The following is a 17,487-nucleotide window of genomic DNA, read 5'->3' on the forward strand; positions in this document are numbered from 1 at the left end:
CTGCATTATTAATTGAAAACATATTTGAAAAAAAAAAATAGAATTTTTGTTTTTACTATTTTCAATAGCAAAAATTAACCATAATTATTGCATAAATATTAATAAGTACCATCAAATCCTCTCAAAATACAAAATAAATATGTATATGTATATATGAAGTGTTTCTTTAACTGATTGATCATAGCAGCTTTATCCTTTATTTTATCTACGTCAACATGAATATATTCAGGAAGACTAGAGGCTACACGAGTAACTGACAAGGATTTAAATAATTTCCAGTATTTTGAGAGGTTGTTTAAATTCTCTGAAACCGACTTTAAATAAAACTCAGACTTAGACTTTCTAATCATCAATGTGCACTTATTCCTCAGTGTTTTAAATGTAGACCAATCAGCAGGGGCATTTGAGAATCTGGCTTGCGCCCATGATTTATTTCTCAAATGAATTAGCTCTGAAAATCAGGGATTGTCTCTACCGCTGATCCTAAACTTCTTAATGGGAACATGTTTATTAGAGATAGACAAAATAATTGGTTGAAAATGAATCTTATAGATCTTAAATGATCTTAGTCTGCTTGTAGATTTCATTAATCCTCAAAACAAAAAACTTATCCAAGGAATCAGAAAGGGGCAATCAAAGGGTGAAGTGAATCATTTGTGCAACAAAAACATTCAGTCATCCACGTACAGCAAACAGAGAGACAGCATTGGCACATTTGTCCAGGGTTTGTGAATCAATCAGTAATATATATATATTACATTACGTCACCAGCTGGAGTGCCCTTGAGAACCACCAGAGGGCACTCCACACCCGACTATTGTCACTCTCTCACTAACTACATTTCCCAGAACTCACTGCCCGGACTCATCATCAGTAATTGCATTCACCTGTGTCTCATCATCCTTGTTAGTTTCAGCCTATTTATTCCTTGTTCATTCATTCAATCATTGCGAAGTTTTGTTTAGTGTCACACTGCAACTGAGCGTTTTTCCTGGTTTTCGGATTTCTTGCCTGTTCCTTGGATTACTTTCTTGCCTCTGACCCCTGCCTGTCTTGTTTTGTTTTTGTTTTTTTGTTTGGACTGCCTACCTGTGTTTAGTGATGGCCAGATCGAGGCCTCGTGAAGCAATGAAACAGTTGAACCAAATGTGCCATATTGTTTCGAGGCTTCGAATCAATCCGACACCCGTCTCAACGGTGACACCTAGTGGTCACTTGCAGGTGTTGATCTGAAACAACCTTGACGAGCCATTAAAAAAATGTGTTGTTTTTTTATTATTATAATTTTCTAATATGTGAAGCTTGTAACCTATAGGCTCCTCACTGTGCATAATGTTATTTTGGTCATGAAAAATGAATATTAATAAAATAAATCAAGCCACAATGTCTCACTTTTTTAGAGATTTTTATTAAAAAATATTAATTTCTCTGCTGTGGAAGGACTTAGCCTACTTCTTTTTTTACAGATAATTTCTCCAGCCTTTGAAAAAATCCTCTCACAAGGGACACTTGTTGCTGGCATACAAAGATATTTTTTAGCAAGGACATACAAATGAGGAAAGATTACTGCTGTCTCTTTCCAGTAAGTTAGTGGATCATGAGTTCTGGGCAAATACGCATCGTTTTTGTATTTTTTTCACTTCCACTGTGGCATCAGCTGCAGTATATTGGGTACTCATATGTAGACCTATAAAATGTATATTCACACAAGATTATATTATATTATATTATATTATATTATATTCACATTGAAGCTATTTTTAACATGATTGGCAGTTGTGATTGGGACATTAGGTTGTAGGGCATTGGGCTATGGACTTTCTAAACAGTGTCCCAAAAGGTTGTAATTATATTTCAATTATAATTATATTTCAAACAATACATTCCATATAGATGGCCCAACAGTGTCAGTAGCAGGCCTAGGTACAGGGGGAATGCCATCCTCTGCACCTGCAAAATGGCAGGATGAGTGCTCCTCAAATGGCGCATCATGGATGATGTATTGTTGCAGTAGGCTAGCTGCCGATCACAATACACACATCTCACTTTATTTGGGGTTTCTAAATGGAAATGCTCCCACACCACAGATGTACGGCATCTCTTCTGGGGAGCCTCCATTTTATCTATCTATCCAAATCTATCTATCTATCTATCTATCTATATGAATCTATCTATGTATAGATATGTATCTATAATCTATGTATCTATATATGTATCTATCTATAACATATGTATTTATATATGTATCTATAATCTATCTATATATGTATCTATCTATAATATATGTATTTATATATGTATCTGTAATCTATCTATATATGTATCTATCTATAATATATGTATTTATATATGTATCTGTAATCTATCTATATATGTATCTATCTATTAATCTAGCTGTCTATATATATTTATATCTATGTATCTATTAATGTGTCACTATATGTATAGCCTACTCTGTCTGTCTCTAGCCTATCAGTCAATGTGTTGTGTAAATTTAAATGTAAGCCTAAATTGCCTATAACTAATCAAATCGCACTATGTCACTATATCACCAAAAATACGCTATCTCAAAATCAAACTCCTCTCACAAAAACCCACGAGGTCAAAATGCGTTTATTTCACTTTTATACAGATGTGCGATTGTGTGGTCTGTTCCCGACCGTGTCAATCAAAACGCTGATTCGGCGGACCACACCTGATGAAACACTTAGTGAAACACTTCGAGGCTTCGTTTGGTCATAGTCACGTGACATGGGTGTTTCGAATCACGCTTCGGATCAGTGTTTCGACACATCTGCGCTTCGGGATCTCGCAAAGCTTCGGAACGACTGTTTCGCGTCAGCCATCCTTACCTGTGTTTTGACCCACTGCCTGTTATTTGGATTACGTGTTTGGATTGCCTCTTAAATAAAGCTGCATTTGGATCTACCTTCTGTCACGAAACTGCTCCGAGACAAGAAGGTAGATCCAAATGCAGCTTTATTTAAGAGGCAATCCAAACACGTAATCCAAATAACAGGCAGTGGGTCAAAACACAGGTAGGCAGTCCAAACAAAAACAAAACAAGACAGGCAGGGGTCAGAGGCAAGAGAGTAATCCAAGGAACAGGCAAGAAAAACGCTCAGTTGCAGTGTGACACTAAACAAAACTTCGCAATGATTGAATAAATGAACAAGGAATAAATAGGCTGAAACTAACAAGGATGATGAGACACAGGTGAATGCAATTACTGATGATGAGTCCGGGCAGTGAGTTATGGGAAATGTAGTTAGTGAGAGAGTGACAATAGTCGGGTGTGGAGTGCCCTCTGGTGGTTCTCAAGGGCACTCCAGCTGGTGACGTTACAATTATGAATTACATTCATATTATCTATTACATTGGTTTTGTGTGGAGGAAGTTTCATTTTCAGGTGTCCGGTCACTTACAGTATAACCGTGAAGATAACAAGTGTGACTCCCAAACGAGGTTAAATTAAGGGCCTAGGACATTTCGAGTGGAGAAGAAGATCTGTAATATTAGAGAGTATTCTGGGTTATTACATGTCGATGTTTTTGGTCCAATAATTAAATGCTCTGTTTTCTCTGAATTTAGCAATAGGAAGTTACAAGTCATCCATTTTTTTTATATCACTATACATTCCATTAGTTTTGTGAATTGGTATGTTTCATCAGGCTGCAGAGAAATATAGAGCTGAGTATCACCAGTGTAACCGTGAAGACCAATGCCATGTTTTCTAATGTTGTTTCTAATATTGTTTACTAATGTAGCTGATATTTTAATAGCCAACAAAGCTTGATAATTGTTAACCCTCTGGGGACCAAAAACGCGCCGGCGCGTTTTGCTCGTTTTTTTTTTTAGCAATGAAAAATAAACACAAAATGCTCTGTTAATTTTGATCTTTAATTTTCGTGTTATACATCAATCGATCCTGTTCAGTTTCTATTTTTTTTCTGTATACTCACAATAAAAATAAAGTGTTTTGCTTTTTGACAAATAAAGAAACTTTAACATGATGCGATTTCTGCCTTCTCTCTGTCAGTAAACTCCCATTTGAAACGCGTTCGAAAATGATCTATAACTCCGCGAAAATTCAGTCAAACAGGCAAACAGACCCACGGGCATAAAGCTTGAGATCGCATCTGTTAAATGAAGTCATTTATATAAAAAACAAATATTCTCAGCTTCTGTAATCTGTATAAAAAGAGAGCGATTCCAGTCGAGCTCATTACGAGCTCATTGACTTTAATTCGTTCACGCCTACTTACGGAGCGCACTATTCACAAGATAATGTGCTAAGCCATCTATGCAAAACAGGTAAACGCCCCCAAGCAAATGCATTAAACGCTTCAAGTTTCAGCATTTCGTCACCTGCGCGTTGGGAAGATGACACGGTACACCGGTGCGGAAGCCCTTCAGTTCGTCCTGGATACTAGCGACGAAGAGTCCAGATTTTCATCAGAAGAGGAGCGCGACTACTCTGATGACGACCGTTTGTATTTTGAAGAGCGACTTGATCCAGCCGTGGATAGAATTTCGGATGAGTAAGTATTTATTCTTACTTGCATTAGTTGACAAGCTATTCAAAACATGAGCTTACATATTATACTGGGTGTACTTGCCATCCAGAGTACTGACATTTTATATCTACCTATATTCAACACGATCTAATGAAAGTGCATATCTATACCATGAATTTAATATCTCGTACCATTTCAATGTTAAAAATGTTTTTTTTTTTTTTTTTTTTTTTTTTTTTGTGTAGCCTACATATGCTACACCCCTTGGTTAGGAAATTTGTATTTGTATGTGTAGCCTAAATTATATGTTTAGATCATTATGTATGAAAGATAGAATTTAGAAATTATTTTAGAAAGTAGGCCTAGTAGGTGTTTAGATTATATTTTGACTATATAAATGCTGCCTCATTATCATTAACGATGCATGCTCGCAAATATCAGTTGTAAATGTGTGTAAATGTGCTGAAATGTGTAAATATACCCAGTTAATGAAGTGCACAAATGTGTTAGGCTAATGTTTGCGGTGTGCCTCTCCGGTAATGGCCCATTGACACGCATATAGGCTTATTGCACGCGTCTAAAATTATTTACATCAGTAATTCATTATAGACTAATGCTACTATAGTTATATTTATGTAATAATATTCTTCAACTTTTTTAAAAGGAATGTAGCGTCATCACTACCTCCGCCTGCAACTCGGAGTGCGCTTAGCAACACAGTCAGAAATCAGAAAGAGTAAGTACATATTTACCCACTATTTTACAGGTGTTAGTTCAATTTTGTTTATACTTAGTGTTAATAATATGAGCCTGTATGACTTTATTATTTATTTTTGGAGATTGGTTGATGTTACATATGTTTTGTAACTTTTTTTAAAAGGAATGTAGCTTGTTCACTCTCGCCTTCCACTGCAACGAGGACACGCAGCAACAAAAATCAAAAAGAGTAAGTACATATTTACCTACTATTTTACAGATGTTAGTTACATTTTGTTTATATACTTAGTGATGATACAAATGTAGCCTATATGTGCCTGTGTGGCTTTGCAACAAATGTGTTGTTATGCATGCACAATATAACAATTATTGATTGGTAATGTTAATATAAAAGGTCACATATATGTAATATATGGTCACATTTGATTTGCTTAGAGCCCGCATCAACGGGGCATAAGCATTTACTGTGAGATACCTGCCTTTACTTTTGTTTTTACAAAATTACAATAAAACAGATTGAAAAACAAAACATTTGAATCTCCTCATTCTTTGTTCAGGCTGCCTCACTGATGGCCCATTAACACTTGGGGGAGCGTCTATGTCACACCCCTGGTCTGAATCTCATTAATATTGATGACCCATTACCACTCCCACGCATAAACCTCTTCTGACAAAAAAACTGTTTTACAATGTTTAAATCAATGTAGTGTTTCATGTGAACAATCAGGCAGGATGATTTTCACATAATTTTGAAGCTAGAACTCAAAGGGACAACATCAATTAGTCAAAAGTCTTGTGGACACATATTTATTATGTGTTTTGTGTTCTTAAATCAGCAACTTTCATTTTTTTTTTTCAATAACCACGCATAAACATTATTCTCTTAAAAATACAAACATCTACATGCACGTTGCTCACATATTATGGTAGCCCTGTTTGTGCTATATAGAGTGAATTTACACCTTTGCCATTTAACATGTTTATAAATAACTGAAAAAAGCACAAATATCAAGGCATGTCAGAACATCTCAAGGACCCCAAAAACAGCTTGGTCCCCAGAGGGTTAAATATGTAGAAAATTATTCATCATTGTGCAACACAATATGGATACCACATGCCAAGGCAACTTGCACTGCTTAACTTAATAGTGGAAAAGGAGAAGGTTTTTTGATGCTGAATGTTGGATAAAGCGCGGTGTGAGCATGGGTATCACACGTGAGGGACTGATTGTCATGGAAATGTCACGTACTGTATTTTAAAAATTTTAATCTAGATTTATACACACACATAGCCCCATGAAAACCTCTATGTGAACACTCTTGTCCAATGAAAAAGTGCAAGGCACGAATTTACATTTTATTAAAAGGGCAATTTTAACTTTAATTCCCCTGCGTATTCTACGCCCACGATACCAAGTTAGATGATTTGATCAATTTTTATTTATTTTTTATTTCACCTTTATTTAAGCAGATGATCTCACTGAGATTTAAGAACTGAATATCATGTTTGTTTAATTAGCCTTTTGCTGTTTTGCTCTGTTTACATTCTGTAAACATTGTTCAAACCCTGAACAAATGTACCAATGCTGTCTCTCTGTTTGCTGTACGGATGACTGTTTGTGTTTTTGTTGCACAAATGATTCACCTTTTCACCCTTTGATTGCCCTTTTCTGATTCCTTGGATAAGGTTTTTGTTTTGAGGATTAATGAAATCTACAAGAATAAATAAGATAATTTAAGAGTATTGGAAACTGAAAATGATTAAATGTTATTTAGAATAATTAGCAATAAATATTGTTTAGCTGTATTTTGCCCTTTTAAAAACAAAACAAAAACAAATCCTAATTATTAGCCACAAAGTAAATAACTTCTTCTTCTTGAATGTTCTTATGTCATTACTAAACAAAAGTTTAGTTTAGTAAAACCTCCACTGCATATCATGCTCTCAAAGAAACTCAACTAACAGCTTCTTCACTAAAGGTCTTCTTTGTCAGAACAGTTTTTATTAATAAAAACGGATTGATAGTCATTTGTATTATTTTATAGCACATATTGCATTAAATTACAAATTTATTCAATTGTCAATTTAATATGTATAACTGATCCATTCGATAGACTGAACAATTGCCACCCTAATGAAACTGATTGTGCAATGAGTAACTGTGATGATTTTAATGTAATTTACTCTAGCTGTAATTAGGCAGAGTGGTCTTTTTTGACATATTTCATATAGAGATAACCGGACTTCAGTCCTCGGCAGTTCGTTCTTCTGAGTCAAACTTGACAAGTCCGAACTACCAAGGTCGCAATACTCAACTTTGCATAGGCCTATTTGATATTATGAAATGGACATTTCGAAACAATTATGATGTAATGAAGCCTAGTTTACTGAAATCACATGACTTTGGCAGTTTTATAAAAGCTCTGCACCACTGATTCGAAACAAAAGATCTGTAGGTTTCAAAGCTTCAAGAAGCAGTGTTTCGAAATCACTCATCACTAACTACGGGCAGGTAATACAAGTTTTTGGCTGATTCGCATCGCATGTTTGATCTGCGCATCTGAGACATATTACAGTGTGGTTTGGCCATGCATGCTCACAGACAAGTGAATGTCGTCTCATTTTGATGAAAAAAAAAACCTAAAGAAAGAGGTGCGTTTGAGGCTAGAAGTGATCAGAGCAGGAGTGTGACGCAGGAATCACTTCCATCTTCGTGATTCTTTTGTTAATTGTGTTACTGTTAACTGTTAGATCGGTGAAATAACACAGTGATATTCTTAAGAAAGCTTTAATTTGATATTTTGATATGTCTCTTTTTGGCGAGTTTGTGTGATATAATTATGAAATTGAATATTATTCGTATGAGTGGTCATAATATTCCTCATATGAATAATATAATGGATACATAATAAATATAGCAATTGTTATAAAAATATTATCAATTCCATTTATGTATTAAAATGTGTTTTGTTTAAAAGCAAAAAATTGCTGAATTGTGAAGGTCTTCTGTGACTGAGGTTGATACATTGATGAAATTCAGGTGAGTTGAATGTTTACTTTCATGCATGTTGTTCTGTAGTGTGGACTATTGGAGACGTCCATTAGTATGGAGGTATTTTTGGTGCAAATCAACTGAACACCTGTGACAGTGGAATGTGTAGTTGTAGAGAATAGCCACACGTGTATCAGTCAATTTTAAGTCACAGAGAGAAATGTTTTAAGAGTTGCAAACTTGTAGATTTTTTCTCTCTCCCACAAACACAACAGTTACACCTTCTCAAATTCTTCATTGCAGGTGCACAAATCCTAATCTACAAATCACAAATTAAGAAACCCGTACGCTCACATTTTTGCTGCTGTTGCTGCAGTGAATATGGTGCAAAACGCATTCACACACCCGCGTCAAAAAATGTGAAGAAATTTTGCACATCCTCAAATCAGTTTGTGAATTCATCCAATGAGAATTGCACACTTGTAGAATATTTTCTCACAAATGTCTTGGATGTTTTTCTAGGACAAACACAAGTACGAAACTACAACTGCTTGAGACTCAAACACTGTTTTTCGCTTTCAAGTGACAAGTTTTGCGCTCTCCCTTTTGCAGAATTGGTATAGAAAAACAAACAAATAAACATACAAACATTAATTAAAACATTAATATAATTAATTACAATTATATACAATAAAGAATGTGTGAAGATGGCAAACAAATATTATATAGGCTATTCATATTTTGCAGCTAGTTTGGCTGCTATGTCATCCTCTCCGAGCATATACCATGTTATCATTACAATACCAATATATATGTTTCTTTGTTTAAATGAGGATGAGAAATTGAAAATGATTCCTTCATATGCTGATATGAGATGTGTTGTTATGTCTTATATCAGGATGGACATGCGTGTGGTTTTGTTTCTAACACTTTTTACTGGGATGTGTGTCGCTGATTCCAAAGGTACGTTTAGAATAATACAAGTAAAAATGCCTGGATTAAAAAATCTGATTAATTACATATTAATCAATAATTTATTAAAATTATAGGCTGAAATATAGTTATCAAAAATCTATTATTTACTTATTTATTTATGAAGACTGATTAGATTTTTTAATTTGTTTAACTGTTATTATTGTATTAACAGTAATGGACACACCATCGTGCTCTTGTGTTCCAGGTGAGTATTCTTCATTCATTTGAATGTTGTCAGTAACACATAAATAATATTCTTACTGAACATTTAGTAACCCATAAAGGATAATGTCTACATTATCAAGACAGTTGTTATCGCAAAATAACCCGTGGCTAGCCACAAATAAATCATGTTGTACACAAAATAGGCTTGATTTGAGTTTAAATATTTTATTAGCTCACTTGTTGTAATGAATGCAAATCTTCCGTGACGAAAAAATATTCCTAGCAAGACAAACGAACAAATTCAAACAAGACACACATTTAATGGATAATGTAGCCTACAGTCATGTACATCAAATTCATTATTACATGGACATATTGATTTGAGATTAAACCGTTTTAAATTTTAAAGATTTATTAAACAGTGTAAAAAAACAACAACGATTCGAGCAACAAGACGAACACTACAGAAGAGGTCTTCATGGGTCCACCTGGATCCGAAAACCCAAGGTCCAACCCAAGCGGGTCCAAAACATTCGACGAGTGCCTCGGACACGGGTCGGGTTCGGTATAGACCTTATGTAGCCCCGCCCCTTTCAGCTCTGGCGCATAAGGTCTAGCCTATAGATCGTCTCGGGTAGCCTAATTTAAAATGTGCTTTTTCAGAATGGACCCGAGAATACCCAAATTCTTTTAAACTATGTCGGGTATTTAACAAAATTTTATTATCTAAATTTTAAAACAATTTTCTGCCAACATTATTATCTCACTTTTTCTAAGTTCTCTCTGAATCCGCACCTCTGCATTTAGACTCAGTTGCTCCGTACATTTTCCCTGCCGTTTTAACGAGAGCCGTCATCATGGATTAAATAAAATAAACTTGAATCATCTTATGGTAAGGTAAATAACATCAAGCCAAAAGTTATAGGATGTAATGAGGTAACAGTGCTGAGTAATGGACTTTCCAGCACTTCAGCGCATACTTGCGCGTTCATGTCAAGTGCATTTTTGATAAACGCACATAAATCAAGCGTAGCCAGTTCTGGCAGGTCACGTTAGTCAAGCTCGCATCAGTTGACTCTCAGCTGATCCACTTCTACTTATAGGAATATGACGCCTATCACTGTATACAAGCTCCTTCAGTATTATCAGCTGATATTGTGTTTCTCAGGAGCTGATTAGTGATTACCCTCCTCCATCCCCCAGCTCCTCCTCTCGCCAGTCAGGATTTGGCATTCTGATTCCCCTTGAATCAGAATACATTCTCGAATTATGTTGTACTTTAAAATCTTGAATTAATGATATCTGCATACATTCATGTTGGTTCTGTTCTGTTTACCCTTGCTCTCCCTGCTCTTATCCATGCTAGGTGTAGAACATAGTGCTCTGTAGCTTTAAATCCAAACAGACTAAGTTGTAAAAGCTGGCTTCTACGCATGCGCGAGTATGTGTTACGGTGATGAAGTTATATGCTTGCATGTTCAACTCCTGCATCTCTAGTAAAGTCATATCAGAGCCCGTCTACGGAGAGGCTGGCCACTCCCTATTAAGTCCTATTGTACCGAATTGTGGTTGTAGTTCCACCAGAGTTTCACTGGGGGCGATCGCCCATGAGTGCAGAATGAATGGGAGTCTATGGCGCTAGACGGCTAAATTTGTCTCTTTCACCCGATTGCCGTTGAGAAATCTCAGATTTGATTGTAGGTTTTGCAAGTTCATCATGGGTTATAGGTCGAAAGTTGAATGAACGAGTACTTATGTCCTTTTGATTTCCAACAGGTTGAGTTGTTGTTGCCCATAACACGCTAGCATTCTGCTAATGAACGCTGATTGGTCAGTGAAGGACTGATTACGACCAGAGATACCGCTTGATGGTCTCTTCTAGCACGTGTATTTCCCTGTGTCAGCTGTGTTGTCGATGCCTCGAGAGAAAAGAAAGTGCAGAGCGTGAACTCAGAGTGACTGAAGGATTGCCGTAAAGCAGTATCTGGTCGTACGATGTGTCTGACATCATTGACAGTTTAAAATACTTTTTAAAGCAAATAAGTGACTCTAAAAAATCTAACACCCAGCAATCTGTAATTTCTTTGCATCTCCTTTCGAATACAACATTCAAATTACTAGACAAAAAATGATATCCTGAGAAAAGTGGATTTTGAGGGGTATAGCGCCATAGACCTCCATTCATTCTGCACTCGTCCTGTGAGCGCCCTCATGTGGAGCCAGAGTGGAACTGCAACCAGTTCAGAAGCCGGAAGTTTACTAAGAGTGGAACTTCTCCCCTTATTAGACATTCTCTGGTCATATGTTGTTAAACGAATCGTTGCCTTGCCGCTCGTCATCCAACACTAGGCTTCGTGGATGCGCAGGGAGTTCTCGCCCAGAACGGAACCATACCGCCAATCCAAAATTAATGCTAATTATCGTATTCGTGTCAATCGTATTTGACGATAGTGGTCCTGACAGAAAAGCCACTCACTTCATTACGCTGCGTGTATGCAAGGCTTTTCTTTTTTGTGTGCAGTTTGCAGAAGCCCATCACCAGAGATGAGGTAGCCTAAATAGCTCTGCAGACAAGCAGAGCAGCAGAACACCGGGATTTTTTGAGTCTCAGAATGTATAAGTGGGAGTGAATGAACAGCGCTCTCTTCCCTTGATCAAGACACCAAACCCACCAATCGCTCCGCAGCAGAAATAGGGAATGCCAGACCTAACATAATAAATAAATAAATGTAAAAAAAAAAACATAAACAAATACGTAAATAAATATAAATATATGAAGAAATGTAAAAAAACTAAAATAAATGAGTATTTATACTTTTTTCCCTTATGTATAATTGTATTTTTTCCCACATTTTTTTCATTTTTTATGCATTTATTTCCACTTTTATTTATTTTTGTATATATGTATTTATGTCTGCATTTATTTATACATTTATTTATTTCCACATTTATTTATTTCTACATTTTTTTCCTCTGTATGCTAATGAGGGGGGCGTGTTTTACCTCAGACATAGCAATTGAGCTCAGAGTGGCAGTGCTGAAGATTTAAGGCCACAGTGACACCTAGTGGTGTGACCAAACGACACGCAACTTTTTAACGGTTTGTGGACGTGCCTCTACAGCAGGGGTGGGGAACGTCGGTCCTGGAGAGCCACTGTCCTGCAGAGTTTAGTTCCAACCCTAATCAAACACACCTGAACCAGCTAATCAATGTATTTAGGATCATTAAGGCTACAATCAGATGAGTTTTTATCAGGGTTGGAGCTAAACTCTGCAGGACAGTGGCTCTCCAGGACCGACGTTCCCCACCCCTGCTCTACAGGTTAAACGGAATGAATTACTTAGAGATGGGCAATATGGCCAAAATCTTAAATCATGGTTTACCGGTATGTCCTTTAATATCACCCTAACTGTATGCATATAGGGTTACCATACATAGGCCTATACTCTTTATTCCGGACTTGGCCGTAAAACATCCTAAAATGTCTTGGCACACATGAACAGAAGCAGCTGATAACAAACACTTTGACACGGAAGAACGTGAAATTATCAACTGAACTATTTAAACACATTTCATGTAAATGTGCTGGATGAGGCTGATAAGAGCTTGTGTTTATTGTCGATGAGACTCGCTCACCAGCTCAGAACGAGGAGAGAAACCAGCGCACATTTCACTGAAGTCTATTGAACAATGCGTTTGAAACATGCGCAACGTGACAATTTGAATGGTTAAAAATATAACGCATATTCCAAAGATGCTGCTCTTAGAGACTGTTAAAAGGTGCATCATGTAAGCGCAGCTAGTGAGACACACATCTCATCCTATGCATTGTAGATGCGTACACAGAAGATAACTGCATTTTTAATGTATCTTCCAAAAACAATGCTGACACCAATAGAAACAAACTTTCCCATAAAGAGGTGATATTTCTGCTATAAACTGATTTCCAGGGGCATTTTTTTAAACCTTATGAAATATATGAATCATCATGTATGTCAAGGTCTTAATTTTGATCGATCAATTCAGTTAGAATGATAAAGCACTACTATATGGCTGTTACCAGTAAAATAAAATCCGTATCAACAAAACCGGATGAGCTGTGTGTTATACAGCATTACTGTTGATGACGGTCATTATCTGGGAATATCAGACCTCGGAATGTCACGACTGACCAATCAGATTCAAGTATTCCAGAGAGCCGTGTAATAATCATTTGGATTACATAGTTTAGCATTATCTTGCCCAGTATATTGGGATTGTACTTTAGCACATAAAAGTAAAAAAAGAAAAGTTACTATTTATTTTATGATAAACAGGGAATCTTGCTCTTGGAGCCACAGCTGTCCAGTCTTCCTCATACGCTGGAGCAGGAGCTCAAAGGGCTGTCGATGGCAACAGGGATTCAAATTACTATAATGGGTCATGCACTCATACTAATGGGGACAAAGACCCCTGGTGGAGCGTTGACTTGGGGAAAGTCTACGAGGTAACCAGGGTTAGCATCACTAATCGTGGAGATGCTGTTCCAGAGAGGATAAATGGAGCTCAGATCCGTATCGGCAACAGCCTGGAAAATAATGGCAACAAAAATGAGCTGTAAGTATTGTCTCTCTCTTAATACTTACTCTAATGGTTAGAAAATTACTGAATAAGATCAAATTACTTTGAATAAATCCTTTTAATATAAAAACTTGCCTTTGACAGAAGTATATTTAATATGCTTCTTGCCGTTTTGATTCGCCCCTCTCTATTTCTCTGTGTGTCTTCACAGGGCTGCGACTGTTGAGTCCATCCCAGCTGGAGTCACAAAAACATTTACGTTTAAGCCTTTTAAGGGGCAATATGTCAACATTATTATACCTGGGCACAATGAATATCTCACACTGTGTGAAGTCGAGGTGTTTGCAGGTAAGGGACAGAGAGAGAAGACTCTGTGATATAATTTGTTTATGTTCTTATTAATGTGTGTATAACTGTTATTATTTATTAACAGACACATCACCGTACATCTGCGTTCCAAGTGAGTGTTCTTCATTACTTTCAATGTTGTCAGTAACACATAATATAACATAATATTCTTACTAAACATCTGATAACCAATAAGGGATAATGTGAATCAACACAGTTGTTATCACAAAGTAAACCCTGAAAGGTTGATCAGGACCCTCTTATTACATGGCTACTAACCACAAATAAATAAATTTGGACAAAATATTAATTTGAGTTGAAATATTATATTAGCTCACTTAAATAAACGCAAAACTTCCGTGAAGAAAATAAATATTCCTTGCAAGACAAACGAACAAGTTCAAACAAGACAAATATTTAAGGGATAATGTACACTCATGTACAACAAATGAATAATTACATGGACATACTGACTTGATGAAACCGTTTTAAATTCTTGCCTGTTTATTATCTTAGAATCCGTTACAGTATACAAAAACAGTCATTCGGTCAACAAGACGAACACTTCAGTCTTAATACTAAAAATACTTCAATATAATCTAAATATTTGAATACAATCAGCAACTATAACAGAGACGCAACTGGCACCAGTTGTTTGTGTGAAACGAGAGAGAGCGGGTCCACAATGTGATACAAGAAACATTAATGAAAGGCCGGCTCCAGAAACCCGGATGAGCTGTGTGTTATCCAGCGTTACTGTTGATGACGGTCATTATCTGGGAATATCAGACCTCGGAATGTGGCGACTGACCAATCAGATTCAAGTATTCCAGAGAGCCGTGCAATAATCATTCGTGATATCATCACATAGAGACTATGTCTGTTCCCCGAATTAGGACATACAAAAAACTTCCAAACTCATCTAAGTGTGGCCATTGGGAGTAAAAACCCATTATAGTATACCCCAAATATGGTCTAACTATGCAACTCCCATTTTTTGGACTGGGATGGGAGACAAAACTAGTACCCCAGAATAAAGATATACCCCACGCTAATAATATTCAAGTGAATGAAACAATTGAAGGCTGATGTAACAAAAGCAATATAGACATTATTTATTCAATCTTCAATCAGAGTGGTTAAAATATTTCCTTTGTATAAAAACAACCATTAATGACAGTAATACATCAGAGGCACTTACATGAATTCTCGTATACAAATATTCATATGAAAAACTACACTAAATAATGTTGGGCCGGACCACATTGCTCAATGTTGACAGGGATCCACGTTTAATTCACCATGAGTACAAGGCTCCAAAAGGGGTTCAGCACACCAAAGACAGCAACCGAGGTTACACTGCATCAACCATAAAGTGCTTTGTTAGTACACACCAATTCTAATCACACCACACGGGTGGTCACCTGTATACATTGAGCATTGAGCCCTGCCCACTAACTACGAGAACGCAAGCAATGCCCGCTTCGGTCTAAGAACAAGTAAAGTGCAGAAAGTGCTACTATGATCAGCTGTATAGGAAGCTATCCAAATTGCACATACCACTGGCACTTCCCCGTCCCAATCTTTAATATTGCACACTGCCCAAATACAACAATTTGTCTCAATGGTAAAATATCAATAATCAGAAGAACGTGACCTTAATCATAGAAGTTCACAGGCATGATATACAGTAACTGAATGATAAAAACATACAAAAGTTTCATACATGAGAAAACAGTGGCTGGATGTCCAAACAGAGTACACAAACTGCAAAGACCTATAAAGACAGAAACACACTTAATTATTTATCCCCATAACCCACACCCATACACCCTACTGATGATATACATTGAAAGCACTTGTAAACCTTCGAACACTCACGAGAGATGGTGTTCATTCACAAAAGGCTCCTAATGACCCTGTGTGCGCTGAAGCACACAAACGCCGGAGCGCGCACAAACCAGTGCGCACGGATGAAGGAACGCACGGGACCTGGTATAATGACAGACTACACATAAAACAAACATGAGTCTTTGCAAGGCCAAAGTCTAACAATTAATTGGATATCAGGCTAACAGATACCTACTTTGGGCTAGGCCACCCGCACCAGCACACGGCAGCAATTACGCAAACACCCTGTAACACCAGCACAGTCTGTTGAAAACCATGGGATATAAATATACTCAGCGCGTAGAGCAGGGGACCATCTCAATGCCTTGTTGACTATACGCACCTGGACACGAGAGAGAGAGAGAGTTCCCAGCGAATATATCAAACTTCGTTCTGTTTACCCGCCCATCCTACAAAATAGACCACAATAAAAACACACCACAGCATCTCACGGCTCACATCAAAACCACACTCTTTAAGGGAAGCATACCTACCGGCGTTAAACTCCGAAACGCTTCCGCGATTCAATTACTGGTGACTGCACATGCACACACACTTCAACACACGGGACGCCAACACCTGGCTGCCTACGCTCACCTATAATCGCAGTTCCACTCCCCTCCGTTTCCTGTCTAAGCGGCCGACAAAACGCAAAAACCCGCCCTTATGAACACCTCTACATTTAAGCCCTTGCTACTCGCTCCTGGGTCCTAAAGTCCCACTGGCTACATAAGGGTAAAAATTTAATTGATGTTCAACAAATAAAAAACAGCTATAATACAGTTGAGCAAATGATAAAGCTTGGGTTGCTGAATATTCGATCCCTTACTTCAAAAGCACTTATTGTTAATGATATGATTACAGATTATAATCTAGATGTGCTGTGTTTGACAGAAACCTGGCTAAAACCAAACGATTACATTATTTTAAATAAGTCAACCTCGTCTGAAAGGTAAAGGGGGAGGTGTTGCTGTAATTTATAGTAATATTTTTAGAATTACTAAAAAGTCTAGTTTCAAATATAATTATTTTGAAGTGTTGGTGCTTAATATAGCAATATATAGTGTAAATGATAAACCACCTTTGAGATTTGTGCTGGCTACTGTATACAGGCCACCAGGGCACCATACAGACTTTATCAAAGAATTTACTGACTTTAAAGAGTTAGTACTGGTTGCAGATAAAGTCCTAATTGTTGGTGATTTTAATATACACATAGATAATGAAAAAGATGCATTGGGATTGGCATTTAAAGACATTCTTAACTCTATTGGAGTTAGACAACATGTGTCAGGACCTACTCATTGTCGTAATCATACTCT

General features: G+C 36.9%; 1 protein-coding gene across 4 annotated transcripts in view; it reads left to right on the forward strand.

Moving 5' to 3' along the window:
• The window catches only part of LOC307162657 (uncharacterized protein), a 65,414-nt gene that overhangs the window by 37,032 nt on the left and 10,895 nt on the right, over nt 1–17,487 (forward strand). For 3 of the 4 annotated variants that reach the window (XM_079878123.1, XM_079878122.1, XM_079878121.1), the window contains exons 8-12: nt 9,125–9,189; nt 9,374–9,406; nt 13,684–13,963; nt 14,139–14,275; nt 14,361–14,387. In XM_079878123.1, the coding sequence (XP_079734249.1) occupies nt 9,125–9,189; nt 9,374–9,406; nt 13,684–13,963; nt 14,139–14,275; nt 14,361–14,387 (542 nt within the window). The remainder of the gene's footprint in view (nt 1–9,124; nt 9,190–9,373; nt 9,407–13,683; nt 13,964–14,138; nt 14,276–14,360; nt 14,388–17,487) is intronic. The other variant, XM_079878124.1, reaches the window with a different exon arrangement.

The sequence above is a fragment of the Squalius cephalus genome (assembly GCF_949319135.1).
Source record: "Squalius cephalus genome assembly, chromosome: 8".
In the NCBI taxonomy this organism is placed as follows: domain Eukaryota; kingdom Metazoa; phylum Chordata; class Actinopteri; order Cypriniformes; family Leuciscidae; genus Squalius; species Squalius cephalus.